The sequence below is a fragment of the Kwoniella botswanensis genome, chromosome 1 (assembly GCF_036426115.1).
Source record: "Kwoniella botswanensis chromosome 1, complete sequence".
Taxonomy (NCBI): Eukaryota; Fungi; Basidiomycota; class Tremellomycetes; order Tremellales; family Cryptococcaceae; genus Kwoniella; species Kwoniella botswanensis.
This window is the reverse complement of record NC_088599.1, coordinates 876,758-897,814: the sequence shown is the minus strand read 5'-3', so window position 1 is coordinate 897,814 and position 21,057 is coordinate 876,758. Positions and strand designations below refer to the sequence as shown.

At 44.1% G+C, this 21,057-nt stretch overlaps 7 protein-coding genes across 7 annotated transcripts; 2 read left to right on the top strand and 5 right to left on the bottom strand.

Moving 5' to 3' along the window:
- Window positions 1–424: 424 nt before the first annotated feature.
- L199_000343 (uncharacterized protein) lies at window positions 425–2,343 on the bottom strand (the record flags this gene model as incomplete). The annotated part of the gene is made up of 10 exons (XM_064886110.1): window positions 425–496; window positions 555–632; window positions 810–891; window positions 975–1,013; window positions 1,138–1,289; window positions 1,490–1,657; window positions 1,721–1,813; window positions 1,909–2,008; window positions 2,129–2,167; window positions 2,243–2,343. The coding sequence occupies 10 exons, from the start codon at window positions 2,341–2,343 to the stop codon at window positions 425–427; spliced, it is 924 nt and encodes a 307-aa protein (XP_064742182.1).
- A 397-nt stretch (window positions 2,344–2,740) lies between these two features.
- Window positions 2,741–4,397, top strand: L199_000342 (uncharacterized protein; the record flags this gene model as incomplete). Its single annotated transcript, XM_064886109.1, has 8 exons — window positions 2,741–2,840; window positions 2,998–3,131; window positions 3,263–3,321; window positions 3,384–3,417; window positions 3,483–3,556; window positions 3,616–3,790; window positions 3,863–3,997; window positions 4,194–4,397. 8 exons carry the CDS (start codon window positions 2,741–2,743, stop codon window positions 4,395–4,397), a joined length of 915 nt encoding a protein of 304 aa, XP_064742181.1.
- Window positions 4,398–5,626: 1,229 nt separating this feature from the next.
- L199_000341 (glucosamine-6-phosphate deaminase) lies at window positions 5,627–7,561 on the top strand (the record flags this gene model as incomplete). Its single annotated transcript, XM_064886108.1, has 7 exons — window positions 5,627–5,643; window positions 5,729–5,903; window positions 6,053–6,137; window positions 6,338–6,570; window positions 6,810–6,965; window positions 7,086–7,152; window positions 7,284–7,561. 7 exons carry the CDS (start codon window positions 5,627–5,629, stop codon window positions 7,559–7,561), a joined length of 1,011 nt encoding a protein of 336 aa, XP_064742180.1.
- Window positions 7,562–7,999: 438 nt separating this feature from the next.
- On the bottom strand, window positions 8,000–10,839 carry L199_000340 (uncharacterized protein; the record flags this gene model as incomplete). Its single annotated transcript, XM_064886107.1, has 5 exons — window positions 8,000–8,330; window positions 8,418–9,354; window positions 9,425–9,607; window positions 9,734–10,268; window positions 10,375–10,839. 5 exons carry the CDS (start codon window positions 10,837–10,839, stop codon window positions 8,000–8,002), a joined length of 2,451 nt encoding a protein of 816 aa, XP_064742179.1.
- A 502-nt stretch (window positions 10,840–11,341) lies between these two features.
- L199_000339 (uncharacterized protein) lies at window positions 11,342–13,957 on the bottom strand (the record flags this gene model as incomplete). Its single annotated transcript, XM_064886106.1, has 6 exons — window positions 11,342–11,659; window positions 11,763–11,915; window positions 12,024–12,479; window positions 12,613–13,056; window positions 13,163–13,432; window positions 13,532–13,957. The coding sequence occupies 6 exons, from the start codon at window positions 13,955–13,957 to the stop codon at window positions 11,342–11,344; spliced, it is 2,067 nt and encodes a 688-aa protein (XP_064742178.1).
- Window positions 13,958–14,387: 430 nt separating this feature from the next.
- L199_000338 (uncharacterized protein) lies at window positions 14,388–17,513 on the bottom strand (the record flags this gene model as incomplete). The annotated part of the gene is made up of 12 exons (XM_064886105.1): window positions 14,388–14,571; window positions 14,653–14,815; window positions 14,940–15,044; window positions 15,120–15,142; window positions 15,226–15,481; window positions 15,574–15,697; window positions 15,766–15,907; window positions 15,997–16,133; window positions 16,206–16,228; window positions 16,287–16,323; window positions 16,432–16,764; window positions 16,896–17,513. The coding sequence occupies 12 exons, from the start codon at window positions 17,511–17,513 to the stop codon at window positions 14,388–14,390; spliced, it is 2,145 nt and encodes a 714-aa protein (XP_064742177.1).
- A 703-nt stretch (window positions 17,514–18,216) lies between these two features.
- On the bottom strand, window positions 18,217–20,906 carry L199_000337 (uncharacterized protein; the record flags this gene model as incomplete). The annotated part of the gene is made up of 3 exons (XM_064886104.1): window positions 18,217–18,912; window positions 19,007–20,400; window positions 20,804–20,906. The coding sequence occupies 3 exons, from the start codon at window positions 20,904–20,906 to the stop codon at window positions 18,217–18,219; spliced, it is 2,193 nt and encodes a 730-aa protein (XP_064742176.1).
- Window positions 20,907–21,057: the final 151 nt, after the last annotated feature.

Genomic DNA, 21,057 nt, shown 5'->3' with positions numbered 1-21,057 from the left:
TTGCTTGCAGTGTCTCAAGTTCAACGTTTATATACTTTACCCTTCATTGCTTATTCGTGTTCCCTCACATCGATATATCCTATTTTTCCATTGGATCACTATATCAACTCGTGCTCTTATACTTTCCTCTGTGCGTTTATATGTCATACCGCGTGTGCTAGTTTTTCAATCTATTAGCATTTATTATGGTATCATCTCCGTTTCGCTCTTTTCGTTAGTTTGCTGTAGTCAAAAGAGCATCATTCTTTGTAAACATATGTATATGATCATTCAGATTCATTACATTCCAAGACCGATACGATATAATAGATACTGTAAAAAGGAAATAGACAAGAAGAACGGCGAGACCTCCCATTTGAGCCACTACTCAACCGTGACATATCTTCATCTCTCGGACGTCTGAAGGTTTACTGACGAAAACATCTTAAGCACCTCTTGAAGTTCTGTATTCACCCTCAGCGGCAGTAGCAGCTTCCTCAATCTCAGATTGGATACCCTATTAATGACATGTCAGCTGATGGTCTTGCATGAAAAAAGCGAGTTGGCCAACTTACACTGAGAGTTTCAGCTGCGGTGGAATGGTAGATCAATTGAGCTTTAACGAGATTGGAGAGGTTTTGAAGAGGTTCGGGCTGGTATAAGGAGATTAGGGTCAGCTGATAAGATCTGTTGGAATGATTCCTTAATAAATGGTAGTTGAATTATGGGGACATCAAGACAAGAACTAAACTTTTAGGGGACATTTCTTTTTTATAATGCAAAACAAAACATAGATAATCATACAAATAGGTCGATCCGATGACACTCACATTCTCAAGAACAGCTTTCATCAGTCCAATGGCAGTCTCAGTGGCTTGAACTAATTTATCTTCAGCTTCTTCTACGTGAAGTCTGAAAATGCATTTAGATTATCAGTTGAACATGCGTCGAAGTTTGAGAGCATCATGAAGCTGATCGACTTGAACACAACTCACCTGGCTTGTTCTTGTTTGGCAGGAGCAGCAGATTTGAGTCTATCACATTACATTGCGAATGGAAAGTAAATCAGCATGGGATCACGATGGAACGGATAACAATGCAAATGTGATTCCAGTCATAGCTGATATCATTCGTGTTTGAGGGACAGCTACAACTCACGCTGCTCTAGCTGAATCCAACTCCAGTCTAGCGGTCTTTACGTTATTTCTAGCTTTGACGGCGAGACCGATCGAAGTGGATAAAGTGGCTTGCCAAGGAGTGACGAATCGGTCGGCGATCAGGTTATCTTGCGAAAGACGAGCGTCACCGACCTGAATTGTGGAAGCGAATTAGCATCTCAGTTCCCATCTCATCACGACAGATGGGGAAGGGCGAGAAGACAATTGAATAGCTTTGGGAGATTTGCGAAAGACAAGATGGATCGTCCTGATAATCCGTGTCTATGGCACAAGTGACATTACGACAGAACCAAATTGATAGGAATTGAACAAGATCATATCATCTCACTCACCTTCTCCATAGCCGCACCGTAAACGCCCAAAGCGATACTCAATCTATCCTCTGAACCCAACTCAGTAGCACCGGCTTTAGCAGCTCTAGAAATGGCGTGAGGGAGGGTCTTGGGTTGATGAGGTGTAGGAGCGGATGGTGACGGGATGGGAATCGGGAGGTTGGTATTCTATCATAATCCGTCATCAGTATGTCACATACTGTGTAAGGTGAGAGAGTGAGTTTACTTCACCTTCAGGTTCTTGTTGGCAAATACAGACCAGGCTGATGCAGCTTGATGGCCTACTTCGTTGAGTGATTCGGCGATATCAGATGGGTAATCGTACTATATCCATTCATATATACATATATACTCTTATCAGCTTATCTCTTACTCACCCTACTGTACAATGAGAAGTAAGAGTAGTCTTGACAACTTACCGATTCTCTCTCGTGAACTTTGGTGATCTTCAGTAATTTCTGATGAACATCCTTCAAAGCGTCTACTCTAGCTTCGAGAGCTTTGTACTCTGCTGGTAGCCTATAACAGATTCAGAATAAACAACAATCAATGAACGTTCCTTCTTCTGGCCAGATAAGGATTTTCCCAATGTTGGGCCTCAATCACACCACACAATGCAAATGGCAATCTCAGACTCACTCGGTAATTCCATCAGGACCAACTTGACCGATTCTCTCCCTGGCCCATCACAAGACATGTCGTATCAGTGAACCCGTCTCTGATGGATACTCGTTATGATTTAACTGAACTCACCTGGTAGCTTGCACGGTATTTCTGAAAGACTTGTTGAATCCCGATACGTCCACTGCTGGGAGCGCGGGGATACTAGCCTGGAAGTTCTTGAATGCTTGCATGTTGGTTTGGGATGCGATGGAGATGAGGGAGGTGTTGTTGGGAAGGGGTAGAGGAGGATGATATAGGTCACAGTCACAGTAAAGTGTACGCGCGGGGGTGTGGTGTGGTGAGAGTGACGTTACTTGTAAGGATGTAAGGATATGGAGCACCTCATAACAGTAAGAGAGATAGATACATTAGATCCCGTATACCAGATGTTTGCCACATCATTGGCATGGGGCCCTTCTTACCCACTGATGACAACGCGTGTTCAACTGCAACCTCCTCCCCGACAGCAAAGCCAAAGTCGAGACGATATCATCATCGCATTACTCAACACATCAACATCAACAGGCATATTGATACACCCAGATCTAATCCCTCATCAAGGCATCATAGGACCAAGATCAGATAGAGATGGTTTCCAAAGCTGTAGAAGCGCCCAACGTAGGGTTCGATTTCTCCAATTACGCCAGAAACGAATTCTTCGGTCAGAGATTACAAGGTATACCGAAAGGTGAGTATGGTTTGGGTTCACCTTACCATATCAAGATATAACAACGTACGAGACATTCAGAGGAGTCGCTGACCAGGACGCCTGCTTTCACACTTTCACTTTGAACTTCACCTGTGATCGATCTTACCAATAAATACGATATCGATCAACATCATAGCCACTTCGACCGGTACCACCATCGTAGGAGTGATTTTCGGAGGAGGTGATTCAGGTGAAGAACCTGGTGTATGCTTGGGAGCAGATACGAGAGCTACGGGAGGACCTATTGTGGCTGATAAAAATTGTGAGAAGGTGAGTTGAACGTCATTGGCACATCATCAGATGTCGAATTTGGGTAGTACGATTGATAATCCGCCTCGTCACCTTCCTTTGATGAGTATTTCCAAATCAATCGATTTTTACTGACGAAATATCTTTGATAGATCCACTATCTCACGCCACAAATCAGATGTTGTGGTGCCGGTACAGCAGCCGATACAGAGTGAGCTGAGATGTTCCCCGAAAGCGGTACGGATCAAGCAGCTAACACGATGATACCGACAGATTCGTCACCAACCTCATTTCATCGAATCTTGAAGTATGTATAGCTAAGTGATCAGCTGCAATTCCGCATCAATAGCTGACTGGCCATCTCTCTTCCAGCTACATGCCCTTTCGCAAGGTCGACCAGCGAGAGTAGTCACAGCCATGACGATGCTCAAACAGTATTTGTTCAGGTGAGTCACCACTCCTGCATCAACGCCGTCATGCTTAACTCATGCTTTTCACCTTTCAGGTATCAAGGACATGTCGGTGCACACTTAGTACTCGGTGGAGTGGACGTTACAGGTCCTCAACTATTCACAGTCCACGCACACGGTTCAACAGATAAGTTACCTTACGTCACGATGGGTTCAGGTAGTTTGGCAGCTATGGCCGTGTTTGAATCTTCTTTCAAGGAGAATATGAAGGTGGGTCAGCAATGCCAACAGATAGTCAAAGGCAATTAACTGACGATAGTGATGTGGTATTGTGTATCGCAGAGAGAAGAAGCTATTGCATTGGTATCGAGAGCGATTAGATCGGGTATCTTCAATGATCTGGGTTCAGGTTCCAACGTTGATGTAGCTGTGATTACTAAGAATGGTACGGAGAATTTGAGGAATTATGAGATGCCTGTGAGTCATAGTTCATCGACTTTGTTCTGTCCTGTCCGTAATTTTTCAGACAAAAGAGTCCTCTTCTCTGCTTCATCACATGATGGAAGCCAAGCTTCCAATGCTCCATATAATAGTTCGACATTATCACCCCTACTCATCTATACATATGACTTTATTCCGCTACAACTTATGCTGATATTGCGTATAATTTCAGAACGAACGAGGTCTCAAATCTCGAAACTACAAGTTCCGAAGGGGTACCACAGCCTGGACGAAGGAGTCTATCCGGTCTCTGATCGTCTCTGAGGAAGTGAAATCAACCACTGGAGCAGGTAAAGATCAAGGTGGTGTGGAAGTCGTCGCTGTACCTACTGGTGCTGGAGCGGGTGGTGAGGAAGGTATGGAGATTGATAGTTAGTCAGTATGGGAGTATATATGATATGATCTTTAGATGTATAAACTGTACAAAGACCGATAATGGTCTCAATGCGAGCGCGCACGTCCCCTGATTCATGTCCCAATGTATGGAGCTATTCGTCTACATGATGCATAGTACTTAGCAGGTACTGATGCTCAGGAGAACAATGGACGATGATATTCAGTTATGCAAAAATGCCACGTCACTCGTTGCGTGACTGAATCGACAAATTTCTGAACCGTCGAAGTCTTTGTACTTCGTTTCTCTCTTCTTCTGTCTCTCTTCATTCTTCTTCATTTCAGTATATATATATACCTACAACTGCCATCTTCGTAGACTATTCTCACGGTGAGTACTGTCTCCGTCTTCTTTACTCTCTTCCTTCCTCACAATATCCCCACTTGCTCTACTCCGCACTTTCATGATGACTACGTTGGCACCAGTCTTACCGTTCATATGGGGACGACCTTATAACAGGCGCTTTCTACATTATACGCTCGTAGACGCCTTCTGATACTGTTTCTTCCCTCTACATACATATTGATTGATTGAAAAGGGGAAGAACGATAGCTGATGAAATGACTTGAATCATTCAGGTTTCTTCGCATGCGTTTGTGTATGAGGTTGTAGATATAGATATAGATGGGTATTTCATATGTAATATCAGTATGCACAATATTTGTTTATCACTTGGATAGGATCTTTCGATTCCCCTCATCCCTTATCCGTGTTTCGTTCTGGGACATAAATCATACCGCATCAGCTTCAGCTGTGGCTTGCGGATATCACACATCCTCATCCTCTCACTTCAAAAACTTTCCTCGGATAGTTCATTCCTCATGCTCGAAGTCCGGTATCTCCCTGACGATCTCAGATCGACTCGAAAAGCCTTCTGATCGGCCCAAGTTTCTCTATACGGCAATCTACTTGCACTTCTTGCAAGATCATCAAAGGATCTCGCATCGTCTCAAGATGACATTCAGTCTTCTTTCCCTTCCTTCCTTTGATCTATGACTTCCTCTACACCTTCCATCCGATCATAACGAACGTGCATATCTCTGCTCATACCTTCTCAACCATATATATATGTACATCGCTCTCAACGTATAAAGCAGAATCAACGATTGATAAGAACAATACCAACGTCTACGTTACTGACTAATCACAAAACACACCAAGTTTACTGATCTGACTCGTTGTACTGAAACCATTGACGAATATAGGCAATCATGTATCTCTCGAACCAGTGAGTATATCATAACACGAACTATAATTCAGTAATACCAAACAATTGAACACCACTTGTTTCCTTGGTTGATATCCAATTACAGCCCCACTAAAGAAGAAGCCTCCAAGTACGTTGCATCGCAAATAATCAACCGAATCAACACTTTCAACCCCACTCAAAATCGAAAATTCGTATTGTGTCTACCGACTGGAAGTACGCCTTTGCTCGTATATAAGGAATTGGCTAGGAGATGCGAAAAGGGTGAAATCAGTTTTGAGGTGGGTAAATTTGATCTCGATGTCAATTTCAGAAAATTTTGATCTTAATGATCGCTCGACATAATTCTCTTGCTCCCATTTTGAGTTATGTCTTTGGAGTTGGTCTGATTTAATGGCTAACATTGTAACTTAACGTCCATTGTTGATAGCATGTCATCACTATAAATCTCGATGAATATGTTGGATTGAGTTCGGATCATCCGCAGAGTTATTATCAATTCATGGAAGAGAACTGTAAGTATCATCGCATCCGAAAATGAGTTAGAAATCGCTTCTGTAGGGCTGAGATGTAAGACAATTTGTTTAGTCTTCTCAAAAGGTACATTTTGTCCAGCCTTGAACCCATATACAACATATGCAGGAACTTAGAATTTAATTAAATCGTTGAAACGCTGATCAATTCCTTCTAATGTATCCAATTTCGGTGTAATCAGTTGATATCCCCTCAAACCAATTCCACCTCTTACCTGGCCTACCCATTCCACCCCACACAACCCCCCAAGAGTTCTGCGCATCGTACGAGAGTCTGATCACTGCCCTTGGGGGTATACAGCTCCTGTTCATGGGTATAGGTGAGAATGGTCATATAGCATTTAACGAACCCTGTTCGAGCTTTAGGGGAAGAACGAGGGTCGTGAAGTTGAATGAGGGGACCAGGAAAGTAAATGTGAGTAACTTGTATGAATCTCCAATCAACCGTGGTTTGGGTCGGGTGATATCTTTTTCTTGCCATGTTGTTAATTTCATTCTACTACTGTATATCCGTCAAATGGGCTTGTTTATTATCCCTTATTCAATGGTCTTGTTGATTCCTCAATCTCGATTCTCATGGTGTACGCTCACTGTACATTTCTGAGCAACCGAAATTTATCATTTGAGTAATGAGTGACTGATAATTGTTTCCAGGCCAGGTTCTTCGATGATCCAAGTGAAGTACCCACCCACGCCCTTTCGATGGGAATCGGCACGATTCTCGATTCCCAGGAGATAGTCGTCTTGGCAATTGGCCACAAGAAGGCAGAGGCAGTAAGAAAGGCCATGGAAGATGGGGTAAACCACTTGGTAAGTCACCTGTATTCATCTGATCCGAGCAATTCTTCTAATTAGTCTGTCGTTTGAGTGATCGACAATGGATACTGACCTCAATACTAATCTATGGACTTGCCCGTACTTTACTGATAGTGCCCCGCTTCGGCATTGCAATTACATGACAACGTCATTCTCGTCACTGACGAAGAAGCTAGTCAAAGTGAGTGTTCAAGAATTTTTCTCCTCCGATCCTCGACTACACACACTTCTTTTCCTCATGTGAAAATGTAACGTATCGCCAGCAAAGGCAATCGTTCACATTGGTTTTGACTTGATATGATACTCCTATAGATCTGAGAAAGACGGTCAAAGATTATCTTACTTCCCAAATCCCATGCCAACGGTGTTCTATGATTTCATCCATTGGACGACCTGATGTTAACAGAGATTATCAAACATCTGGTATTGAAGGTAGAGCGATCAATTCTGACCAAGATACTGATCCAATGAAACAAGTCGATAATTCTGATATAACCTTACTTTCCCAAGGCAAGATCAAAATCGATGAGAAGTTGGATAATAAAGGTAATGATGATGATCAAGGCGATCAGGATTGTAATTCTCTCTGATTTGCTTACAATGAATATAAATCGCTTTTTCGAATTACAGCATCTCGACTCACTGCTCTGTCCTCCGATTGTTCACCATGAGCAGTATGTTGAAGTGAAAATGGATACTGATGTGATATATATTGTATGTCGCTGAGACGATATGATACTTTACAATGCATTTATGACCTTTCCATCGAAAAGAGAACTTGAATTATGCTGTATGAATTACGCAACCGTCGCTTTTCGCTCCAACGTAACCAGAAAAGGGGATATACAAATATGTATATATATATATATATATATATATGATCAAGAAAGAAAAGCACTATGAATTAACAAGACTGATATCAAGGTATGATTATTGATCACAATCAACTCTATGGTCCAACCAAAACGACATATCTTACGAACCACTCTTCTCTCTTCTTTTATCTTCATCTTCATCAACAACTCCTGTTATATCTCTTTTCCACCTTTCTTCCTTCCATGTCCATGTCCTAAATCACCTTCCAACCTCCTCCATACTTCCTCCCCTAAAGAACTCTTCACCATCCTCAATACGTCGCCTACACTCTTGCCTACCCATCGACCATTCCCATCATACTTCTGAGCATCGGACAAGGGTTTATCCCTAAACTCGAGGAGTTCATACAAATCACCAATCTGATCTGCTTTCGATTCCAATACATCGATCACCTCTCTTAGATGTTCAGCCAAGACGTGTCTCTTCGATGAGATTGACGCTGGGTCAAGTAACTTATATTGATCGGCTAGTTCAGAATAAATCCTATATTCCAAAACCAAAACCAATACCAAAGCCAAGATTAATCCTAGTCCTTATTTTTTGGTTTTTATGTGGAGACTTTGCACTCACGTTTTATAATGCTCAAAATCATCTTCCAACTCCCTCACCACCCTGCTCAACACAGTTTGAGGAGGTAGGTCCTCGCCGTCCAATCCTCTTCTAGCAGAACCAGGGCCACGACCTGAGGTAGATCTTTGGCCATTTCCCGAAGGTGCTTTGCTCCTGATCTCAGCTTGAGTTTCAACAAAAGCCCTATCCTGCGTTCGAGTTTGAGTCTGAGTCTGGGTTCTGCGTGTCGAAGGCGAGAAGAATTCCGCTTCCTGCTCATCGCCTAGGATACTTGGGAAAGGCGATGATGGACCTCCAGCGATAGCAGCGGTAACATCGTGTGAAACTCTTCTATTCGATTTCGACTTCGACCCCGACTTCTGGATTGGATACTGTTGATCGAGTAGTGATCCTTGACGCGAGTTGGATCGTGATACTGGAGTAGGCGATCGCAACTCATCGTCATCTTCCGAAGGAGGCGGTGTGAGTTGGTGTTGTCGGTTGGTGGATTTGGCGATCCTCACAGGTTGGACAGTAGGAGGTGCCAAGGTAGGTGAAGTAGAAGCAGCGGTATGTAGACCTTGTCTCAATTTTGAAGGTTCCACCACATTCTTTTGAGCATCATTCTCTTCATCCATCACTTGTCTAACGAGCCTCTCCATCTCCTCCCTTTCCATTCTCACCGTCCTCTCTCCGCGGGCTTTCTTCCGCGTTTCCAAGCCTTCCTCGACGATCCCACCTAATCTAGCTACTTCTTGAGTTAACCTTTCGATCTCTCGTCGTAAAGCTGCAAGTTCAGATTTCACACTTGGTGATCCGGGCACAACAGGAGTATGTTTACGTGGAGGCGATGAAGAAGAGGCAGAGCGAAGTTCCTTGATTAAAGCTTTGTTGGATTCTACTTCCACTGTAAGACGAGCAAGGTGAGATCGAAGGGATTTCACAAGATCTTCGAGTGCTTTATGCCACATGAAAATTTGCTCAGCTTATGAACATAGTCTGATTTCTGCACTGAAGGAATAGCTCACCTGATTTCTCACCAATGACATCTCGTAATCTTTTCCCGCCATCTTGTTTAGCCATTTCCACTTCCACTCTAGCTTTTTCAAGCTCATCTTCAAGTTCTCTGACTCGCCGACGAGAGACAGAATTCTCCGTTTCCAGAGCGCGTAGTCTCGCATTGAGGGTTGCAAGGGTCCCAGCGATGTTTGCTGCAGTTGATCAATCGTCAGCTTCTGTCTGACATTGCATGTACTGCCTGTTTACTGAATCAGGTATATGACTGAAGAGGGATTGGGTTAAATATCATCGGTTAAATATCATCCACATTTACTTACCGCCAGTCTCCCCGCCCACTTCTCCATTCTTACCCAACGTCCCATACTCCCCACCTTTCGCAGGAGTGGCCATCAGATTGGTATAACCCGTCACATCCATGGAATTATCCTTGTTGGATCGGATGGGTGCACTGGCGGATCGTCGATTTTCACCTTGTAACATCTTGATTCTATGACCTTTGTCTCCCTTCCTCGCATGGGAGATCGGAGCTGGAGTTTGGATGTTCTGTGTAGTGGAGTCGCTCAATGCTCTTCTAGGTTGTTGTTGTTGTTGTCGGTGTTTTTGTTTTCTGGCATTCTGAATCTCTTCGCCCAATTCTCTAGCTAGCGATGAGAATCTGGAATTTGAGTTTGACGGGAAATTTTTCTGCGTGATAGTCTGTTCACCACCACTTGATGGTGGACTAAGCAATGGGTCGTTCCTATTGAGCGTGAAGGATAGATTGGCAGCTTGGTTGTTGTTTTGCATTAGGGATGGTAAAGGAGATGGTGATCTTGGAGGAGAGAATGGTGATGTAGGGCGGGAAGGTAGTTTCTGTATATGCGATCATTCACAAAGTCAGTCATGGTCATCTTACATATCCAACATCCTGAGTTTCGTTAAACCAAATAAACAAACAAAACAAAGTAAAACAACTCACATCACTTCCCATCACTCTCCCCAACTCACCTACCAACCTACCCAAACTTCTCTCCGGATCGAACTCGCTCGTGTTCCCATTCCCTTCATCCCTCTTTCCAAACACCCCCGCACCAAGGGTGACAGCACTGGCATGGTGTCCAGCGGTAGATACGGGAGAAGCGCCGACGAACATACTCTGTTCAGGTGCGCCGAAACTGCTTAACCTCGAGGGCATCCTACCTGCTGCTCTGGGTGTTCCAGTTGGTCCATAGTGATGATGCGGTTGATAAGAGAAAGACATGGTCTCTGCTCTAGGGTATTCCATCGATATGGTAGATGAACCTGATGAGATGAATGAGTGGGTTGTAGTAGTGGAAGTGGGTAGGGATGATAATGATAGTGAACCGAGATCGTTATCGATAGTTGACTCTAGTCTCCTACGTTCGAGATCGGAATTGGAGGGAAGTATGGGTAGTGGATCCATGATTGATGGTTGATGATTTTGCTCGATTGAGCAGAGGAAGGGAAGAGGGCCCAAGTATGGTTCTGTTGTTTTGTTATGGGTTGTTTACTCGCGAGTAATGAGATTCAGAAGTGACTTGAAATGATGAGGCTGAGCGAGGGAGCACCGTCAGATGGTGTTAGCAAGACCGACCAAGACAGTAGTGGGTACTGATGATACAGTAAATGTTTAAATGTTTATGTTTATGTACGTATATGTATATGAAGTAGAGATGAAAAGGTTGTCAAGTTGAAGGAGAGAGTGCTGTTGCCGTTGTTTATGCCCGCGACTGACTTTGCTCTTCAGTTGGCACATCGATCAAACAGTGCCACGTGGTTCAGGGTCACAGCCCATCACAATGACAGTGTATGACGGTAAGATCATCTCCGTATACATGTGTACATGCAGTCATGAAACAACCATACGATCATCCACATCATCTTATCTATCTTACAAATCACTTGTGTACGTACAAATCATTCAATTACAACGGACCTAACGGACCTTCCTTCTCTTTCGCCTTCTCTTTACCTTTGCCATTGTTCTCCTCCTCCTCATTCTCATCGAAAGGCGTATCCACTTCATCCCTTTCAGGCAAAGGTAATGGTTTATTGGCAGCTTCGACTCTTTCAATCTCAGATCTCATATTACCCATTCCCATGGTGCTAGAGGTTGTCTGTTCACTTGTACTTGGTCCACCTAGGGTATCTTGTTGGGCAGGTTGAGCTTGAGCTGGCGGCTGGTTGGGGTGGTTGTCGATCTCGCGAATAGCAGCTTGAGCAGCTTGCCATGCTTCGAGATTCTGCCGAGTCCAGTCAAGAAGAATCATCAGTCGTAACGAACTCATATGGGCATACATGACAGGAAGAGCAGGTATGTGGGGCAGCGGAATTAGCATTACTAACCTGCTTACACCACTCTCTGTGGACTTTGGATAATTGGATAGCCAGATTCCTCAAATCTGCCACCTTCTGCCTTTGGAACCGATCCAGATCAGCTTGCAGGGTGGTAGAGGCGTATTTCAAGTCTTGAGCGGAAGCTTGCAGGGAATCCTCGAGCTATTGATAGAATTTTAACGCGTTAGCATCTGCCTCTCCTGGATAACATTTCATCGTCGGTTGCACTATATAGATTTCGATACTATTGGTCAGCTGTAGATAACGCACCTGAGAGATGTTATCTCTAGTCTTTCCAATATTAGCTCTCCTCGTAGCTTCAGGATCGACATCCATCATCCCACTCAAACTATGCTTCACAGCCGACAACAACCCAAAGCCCTGACCTGTACTCGTACTGGTCCTCGCTCTTCTTTCTTCCTGTTGATATCGATTTTCCTCCGGCTGAGGTTGAGTAGCAGTAACTGAAGGAGAATCAAATTGCGAAGCCGAAGTAGAAGATGATAATCCTCTACCACCACGTTCAAGGGCTTCTTCCAATCTCCTAGCTTCCCTTTCGGCATTCTCAAGTAACTCCAATTTATCTTTCTGAGTTTCCAAAGCTTCTTGTACCAGTTCGTACTGGACATGTTTCTGATGTCTGAATGATAATCTTTGTCTGATCAATGATGCGAATTGACTGTAGATATGTAGGGGTTCTGTGGTAGTTCGTTCCCATGCTTGGAGCTGTTCAGTGAAGCGTAGGTGTCAGCTGGACCTTACGTAGACACAAAGGTTATGGCGAGGGAAAATAAGAATGGGTATAGAACCGACCAATGTTGTGTCAAGAGAGATATGGGTTAAGGTGGAAAAAATTTACCAAAGCAGCAGTAGCCAGATACTCCTGATCAACAGCCTGACCGACTTTCTCCACCGCCTCACCCAATTTACCTTGTTCGACCAAACTAAAACCATTCCATACAGCACCTAATTCACTCATATCTCCCGCACGTTCCGTCCATCTTTTCGTAACTCTTCGATTAACTTTTTCCATCGTCCCCGTGAAATGATTTTGGAATTTTTCAGTAAACACTTCGGAATCTATGAATCGCTGATCTGGCTTTTTCAATGGATGGGAAGGTGAAGGTGTAGGTAAGAGGTGATGAGCTATATATGATGTGGACGTACTGCCTCCTCCTGTTGCAGTGGATGCCGAAGGTTGATCGGAGGTGGGTGAAGCAGGTTGGAAAGTCGGGTTGTGGGATGGGGCATGTAAAGGGTTTTTAGGGAGGAGTGAGATGGGTGGTGAATGTAGGACTTCGTTCTGTAAAATGGATATACATATCAGTATGACTTGAATCAGGAGTGTTACAGTAGATAATTTGAGACGAAACCGCTATGAGGTAGACCGATATTGGCATTTGACTTACCCAGCTGACTCCATCCTCGAGGAACCGATGTACAATATGTTCTCCACCCAAGATAGGATGCCTGAGCACCCTCCTCAAGAAATCTTCCAACAACCTTTTACGTCTAGCTATGACCGTAGCATCTTCCTTAGCTTTCGTTTGACCTTTGACCGCGTAGTCCGTCAGAGACTGCTTCGATGGGATTGGAGGAATGATCAGGACAGGGTATAATCCCGTTAAAGCTTGATGGAGTGATAAGAATGCAGAGTATCGTCTACGGGTGGTATGGGTCTACAAGCCACGTTCGTTTTTCGTCAGTACAGTCTTATTTTAGACCTTACCCATGTTAGAGGGATATGTACGATGAAAAGCAAGATTGAAGGTACTTACACCCAATTGAATCACATAAGTTATATAACTTGCTTTCCCACCTTCTGTAGTCTTGAACGCATCTACAATATGAACTTCTTCACCTAACGCAATCTCTTTATCCCTTTCACAGCAATAGCCAGTCTTGACTTTTGGTCCATTGATAGTCAGATTGCCAGAGCTATTTCTAGGTAGTTTCGATGGATCTGGAAAGCTCGCGCGATGGGTTGGAGGAGGGGAACCGCTAGCTGCGCTGATTAGGGAAGATGGTTTCTTGAGATGTCCAGCGATGGAAGATGGTGAGCCTACAGATGACTGAATACCGGAAGAGGGCGACACGGGTCGAGAATTACCGGTGTGAGGAGCTGGGGGAGGTGGTGTAGGAGCGGGAGAAAGGGAGGGGGAATCTGAAGATGGATTAGGAGGTGGGGAGGTTGAACGATTCATGGTGGATTGGGAGTTGAACGTGCAGGAGAATCAAATCAGTACCCTTAGGTCGATGATGAGTTAATATCGACCACGCTGATGGCTAGTGTGGTGTGAGAGTATGACCCGAGATGAGCTGTAGGGTAGTCTATTCGGCTGATGAATGATGATTGATGAGTGATGAATCGAGTTGGGTGGGTGGTCCGGGTATCGACTTCACGCTGGCACCGCATCAGACAGTCGTAATGAGTGATGACGGAATCAAATCCCAATCAGGTTGAAAGTGGCACACGTAGAGTATCACGGATGAAGGGGAGGGGAAAGAAAGGTGGATGATCAATGCCCAAGATGCATACAACATAGACGATAAACCGAGATTATATATATGTATATCAATGAGAGAGAGAGAGAGAGAGAGCACACAAGAGGTTATTCTATATGGAGTCTATATTCATATTCCGGACAATGTATCTTCTTTATCCATTTCATCTACCACTTCACCCTCCACCTCTACAATCACTTCATCTTCGGTCTCCTTATATTCTTCGTCTCTTTTCCTCAAATCATCACCTCTCAAGTGGAAAGAGGCTTCTTCCCTATCATCAGCCAACAATCTAGCATATTCCAGGAATAGCCTGCAATCGATCCAGAATAACCACATTTCAGCTTCGGCTTTCTTTATATTTGTCAAGCAGAACAGACAGGACATGACTTACCTAAATTGATAAGCTATCATATCCTCTTTCCTCCAAAACGATTTCGACCAATTTTTACCTTCCATGGCAATCTCTTTGGCCATATCGTCATGTCCTCCTCGGAAGAATGATAAGACATCGTATAAATCGGTGAGGTCAGCTTTGATAGGGATGTAGTGGACCCCTAAATTACATCCGACGGACATCAGCTTGACGGCACTTGTAGATTACCCGAATCATCCTGTCAAGCGAATCTTGAAACAATAACGGGATTTTTCAGATTGTGACAGTGTGATAGTATGACTCACAAGGCTGTATTCTATCCGTATACCACTCGGGGAAGATCGTAGATTTCAATACGACAGAATTGGTAGTCATCAATCTCTTGAACCTGGCACTCCAACCATTCCCATCTGTTCCCCCATCATGAAACAAATCAGCTCAGTTGTTTCTCCCTTAGCTAGACATGCCATGACAGTAAGGCTCACCTATATCGAGAAGATATTTGTATCTGTACAAAACGGATCATCCGGAACGTCAGCTTCTCCTATCTTGTATATGAGGACCAACCTGAAACCCAATGAAGTGACCTACTGATTCCCCTGAGACCAATCCTTCCTCGAACCAAACTTATACCCGGCCTGAACTCTCCTACACACATTCGGATCACACTGTATAGCCTCATCCACAAATGCGACGTCCATCAACTCCGCATTGAGTTGTGAGAGGGGTACATTGTGAGGTTCACCAACGGGTTTGTTGGGGTTGTAAGAAGGTGGGACGTCGAACACCGGGACATGACCTATTGGTTCGGCTGAGCGGGAGACCAAGTTGACTCGTTGGGATATATCTGCGAGTTTACCAATTTATCAGCTACCATTATCATGAAATTCTATGATTCAAGCACAATCTTCGGATTTCAGTATTGTGAATATCACTCACGCCACGGTACTTCATCTCTAAAGTATATACCCGTAGTTTTACCCCTCCATAACATCCTATCGTCCTTCTTGTCTTCCCAAGCTGGATCGTCCCCTACGTCTTCCGTCCAAGCTTCCATCGAAACCTGTGGACGACCAAATCGGTACAGCCTGTTAGTCTGATCGCAAGTGGAATTGAGATATGGTTACTCACGCCTAAGACATCAGCATGCAAGGTCGTTTTACACATTGCCAAGACAGGATAAAGCTCTTTACTCGGTGCGGGACCTTTTCCATGTCCCGATAAGAATCCAACGAGGTGAGTCAAAGTAGGATGTATGCATGGGTCCATGGTTCTATCCAGGAAGATCTTTAGCTCATCAAAACTTTGCGGCCAAAGAACATAATTCCTCTTGGTCGAACCTTGATATGGGATGCCACTCACGCTTTATGATCCCATACGAAACTTTTATCTCCATTCCACAAACCATCCAAATCAGGTAAGATATCCGGATCGTAATCGTGTCGAAGGGGCTTGTGAGGTGCGCAAGCTGATGCCCAACCGAGATGTGCCGTGTCGATCTGGCAAGGGTCATATAGATGTCAGCATGTTACATCGAAAATGAGTAAGATGGAGAATGTCATTCGACCAACCTCATGTTCAGTCGGATCGAAGACTGTTCAAGGTTTCGTGATTAGCTTCTGCGAATAAGGGAACTTTAGGATAGCACTCACATTCCCCTACTGCAGAGGCATCTTCCAGAGCTCCTTTCTGTATCGTACCAAAAGCATCATTAGCATCAGTCTAATCATTTTCTCAACATCGATGATAACTCTTTTGACAGTTACAGTTCAGTTCAACGAAAAGATCCACACTCACATACTCATGTCCAACAAATTGCCAAGGAACATCATGACTATACATCGTGACTTTGACAGGTTCCAACAATCCTTCTATACTCTCCAACAAACCCAATTGCTCTTTCGCACGTTCCTTCGCTACTCTTTTCCCTTCTTCATTCAAACCTGTTTCGACGATCTTATAAACGCATTTCGATGATGAAGATGATTTGTGATTATTTCCATTTCTGTTGTTATGCGATTGTATACCAGGACATGAAATGGTGTACATCCCTGACATTTCCGATGAGTCTTTGAGGAGGGATTGGATCTTCGATGGAGGTAGGGCATGGAAAGGTTCCAGGTCGTGATACTAACAGTCATCAGATCAATATTCAGATATCACAGTCAAGGTGTGATTCTGTCTATATCTCATATTCAGATATTCGAAACAACGAAAAAAACGGATTTTCGCTTCACATAAATAAATTGCAGACCACTCACAATCTGATCATATTCATCTCTCAGCCCCACTCCATTCCTCTCCGTATAAGCCCACCATCTCTCAAATCCCTTAGGTGGATTCCTAGCATACCTTCTTCTATACTCATCAACAGCCTCTGATAAACTCTTACTCTGCTTATCTACTTTTTTCTGCCAATTCTCTTTCGATCTCGAGATAAGTTCGAATATCGGATGAGGGGAGTGAACGTTAGGTATGAGTAAACCATTGGGTAGGAATCGATGTTCTGCTATTGGTTTTATGGGTCTTTTCTTCCTACCCGTCCTTGACTCATCATCATCATCGTCGTCGTCTATAGGTCTATTCTTGCTCCTTCCCATCCTACTAGGCCCTTCTTCCTCCTCGTCGTCATCATCATCGTCAAAAAACCTATTAAGTCCAAAAGGCAATTGATTTCCCTGTTCTTCATCGTTCAAGACCAGCTCGTCTCTCCTTCCCTCCAGTCTGTTTCTGAGCAAGTCCGAATTCGTACGTGGTAAGTCGTCTTCCCCCTTTATTGAAGATAGGTGTCTGAGAAGGAGGTAAGGGACGAGCAGGAGGGTCAAGAGGACCAGGAGAGATCGTATTCCCCTTCGAGGGGCTGGTAGGCGGATGGCCATTTCCTATTTCCTATCCGTGCGTGTCAATCGAAATTTGGCTCGATAGGAGTGAAAATGGCCATGCAGAGATAGGATGATCTTGATGCAATGATCAGATTTCTATCGGTATTGGTCTATTCTTGATTCTTCAATCCAACTTTGACTTGTCCAGGTGACAGGCGAATGGATGATGATGAACGTGCTGGTTCCGACGATCCCTCCTTGATGACACACCTGTGTCCGTCTGTGCACTGTGTAACTATTGACCTACGTCCGTGCACTAGTCGACAAGTCAAGATGCGATACAAGAGGTCAGTTGAAAACTCACAAAATCCAATCCATCCCGTCTTTTGTCATCTTCTCCAGACGCGTACTCGTACTTCTCGTCCCGATATTAGTTTTCTCGCGTCATGCGAATGTCTCGGAAAACTGAGAGCGGGTATGGTAGATGCGGTACCTGGATCGATTCCCACAATCCCATCTCTTACTTCATATTGTATCAATGGGATTGATGATGGTAATGCATAGTACTTGATTATATACGGATTCAACAATAGTAAAGAAAATATATGTGCAACAGACAGACAGACTTATATATACAATCAATGTAAAACCTAAAATGGCAAACTATGGATTAATGTAAAATAGAAGAATTGAGTGAAATTTACAATACGAATCTCTCCCTCGGGGACGTTCTACAAAGTCATTGTAGTGACACCCTCTCTTACATGATCAAACATCCACATCCCTTCCCATGCATATCATCGTCCTTCCTAGCCTTAGCCCCTCCACCTTTCTCATTAACCCTACCTTCTCTTCTTGCCAATTGGTTCTCATAAATCGCATCAGTGATCCTATGCGTCGTACCAGGTATACTCATCTGTCCATTTCCATGTCCATTTGCAGATCCAGATCCAGGTCCAGGTCCGAAATTATTGTTATTGTTATTGTTTCTCGCTACATTCGAAGCGTTTCTAGCTCTTAGTGACAACTCCGAGCCCTGTCTCGATACAGTAGGAGTCGAGTGATTCTGCTTCTTCAACGTGGATGGTTTCCTATTTAGAGCAGGGTTTGAGCCGAGTCCACTTAGGGGGGATGATGTGGATATATTCTGGGAGCTTGCTTTCCTATGCACACCCATACCTGACCCGGTGGTCGGGAAAGGTTCACCACCTGGATAATATGCGTTATTTCTCGATGGAGAAGAAGATCGATCAATAGGTTGACCTAACGATACGGGCTGACCGTTTGTCGTGCGTATTGTTGTGAGTTCCGTATCGGAAGAAGCAGATGGTCTGTTTCGTAGTGATGCTGAAGAAGGTCTTTGACGGGGTTGTAAAGGATTATCAGGGGATGGTTCGAATGTAGGTGAGAATGCGTGTGTACGTGTAGGGGTAGTATCATTGGGTTGTATCGAGTTCTACAAGTAAAACGAATCATATCATATCATATCAGTAAAACAGATCCAACTTTGACCAAATTCCATCTGACAGTGATTCTTGAAATAGACTCACCTGACTACCAGTCGAATCACCCAATCCCAACCCAACCCTCGCCGAGCCATTTCCTCCACTAACAACCTTCCTTTTCACCCATCTGGTCGGTGTCCCGTCTTTATCCCACTCAACCGCCAGATCTTCTTCTCCCACAACTACTCCACCACCCTCTTTTTCACTCTCATTTATACCCAATTTCTTCGCTACGGTGGGTAAGACCACATCATCCCAATCTGTTCCCTTTGGTGGCGTATAAGTAGATTCGGGAGGTATGAAATGAGCAGCTACACCTAATCTCGTACTTGGCGGTGTACCATTCATCGACATCGATGGACTACCAGATAACAAGTTCAACGAAGCTGATCGAGGAGCGTTAAACGCCATTGACGGAGAACCGTTGATTGGTGAACTGGATGATCCTACTCTCTGAGTTGGTCTACCATTTGATAATCTCGAAGAAGAAGATGGTTGACCTATACCTAATCCTAAACCCGTATGAGAAGTCGATATCCCATAACCCCTCGTTGACGTGGCAGCGGACGAAGTGGATGGTCGACTATTCCTTCTAGCGGATCGATCAGAACCTGATGATCCACTTCTCTCCAGCATATGTCCATTAGGTTTAGGATGTAGATTGTTAGGTTTCATAGATATTGATCTTTTTCTTTCCGCCATTCTAGATGAATCATAACTCGTTCTATTACTGTTAATATTGAAATCTTCCTCATTCAACTCATGTCCTTTCTCTGCTATTCTCAAGGCTTCATTAGGATTCATCTTGAATGGTGGTAATTCATTTTTGATGAAGCCTTCTTTTATCCTCGTTCCACCTAATCCCAATTCCAAACTTTCCCTCCTGTTCTCCATTACTGCTACGCTCATTTTGGCTTGTGCAGGGCGTTTCGAAGGTGATCTGGACCTAGAGCGAGGCGTCAATACGGGTATGCCAGAGATTGAGGTAGTAGGCAATGGAGGAGGTTGTGAGTTGGAATGTACAGGTGAAGGTTTTGGTGATGAGGAGGAGGAAAGTTGTGATTTTGATCGAGGTCTGGTTGGTATTCTAGATGGTAGAGATGTAGAAGGGATCTTAGGTGAAGAGGTGGAAGAGGTGTCTATACGTGGCGAAGGTCTTTTCCCATTCGACTGTCCACCGTTGCTACCGTTAAGTTGACGCGTATCATTCAGGAATGGACCAGACTTGGTACGACTTCTAGGTATACCCGAGGAAAATGGAGAGGAAGAGGAGGATCCAGTTTGAGTTTGTTGAAATACACCAAATGTGGGTGATTGAGGGAACGAGTTGAGTTTTGAGGAGGAGGAGGATACAGAAGTAGGAGGCTGATGCTGATGTTGATCTTCAGTCGGTCCAGCTGATAGTCTCTTGGTGAGATATTGGGATTCAGATTCCAGACCTGCGAAACGAAGGGAAGACGCGAAAAGAGTGATCAGCTGTTTGTCCCGGATAGACAAACTCGTGATGGAGATTGGACTGATGTACAGGTGTCAATGGATGGTGTCGAAGATCGACAGATGCACACGGGCAAGGAAAGTTGAAGGAGATGTAATGTATAGGGGTGTGAGATGATATCAATATTGATGTCGGAATGAATTGGGTTGACGAGTAATGAAAAAACCAAAACACGCCTGGATGTCTCATCCAACTGTTTACCCGGGTAAATCACAACATTCTCGTTCTCATTCTCACTCATCCATCCTCATCAACCTACTCTCACATGAGATCATCAAACGCTGCATCTGTCTCACTTCCCATCTCTCGATATCATACCATACTTGAGACGGCAACTTGTGACTCACGCTTCTTCAAAGTCGGTACAATCTGTTCATCCCATCCTGGAGTAGTCCTTATCTTACTCGTAGTGTTCGGGTGGTGCATCGGAGTCGGTTGAGTGGCAAGCATTGTTGGTTGATGAGGTGATCAGAAGCAGACGTTTCGTACAGTACAGAAGAAGGAATGATTCTCATATCTTGACTGAGCGAGGACAAGGGAGTGTGTTGTACTGTAAGTATACCGACCAAGGCCGAGTTAGGTTAGTGGGAATTGAAATATG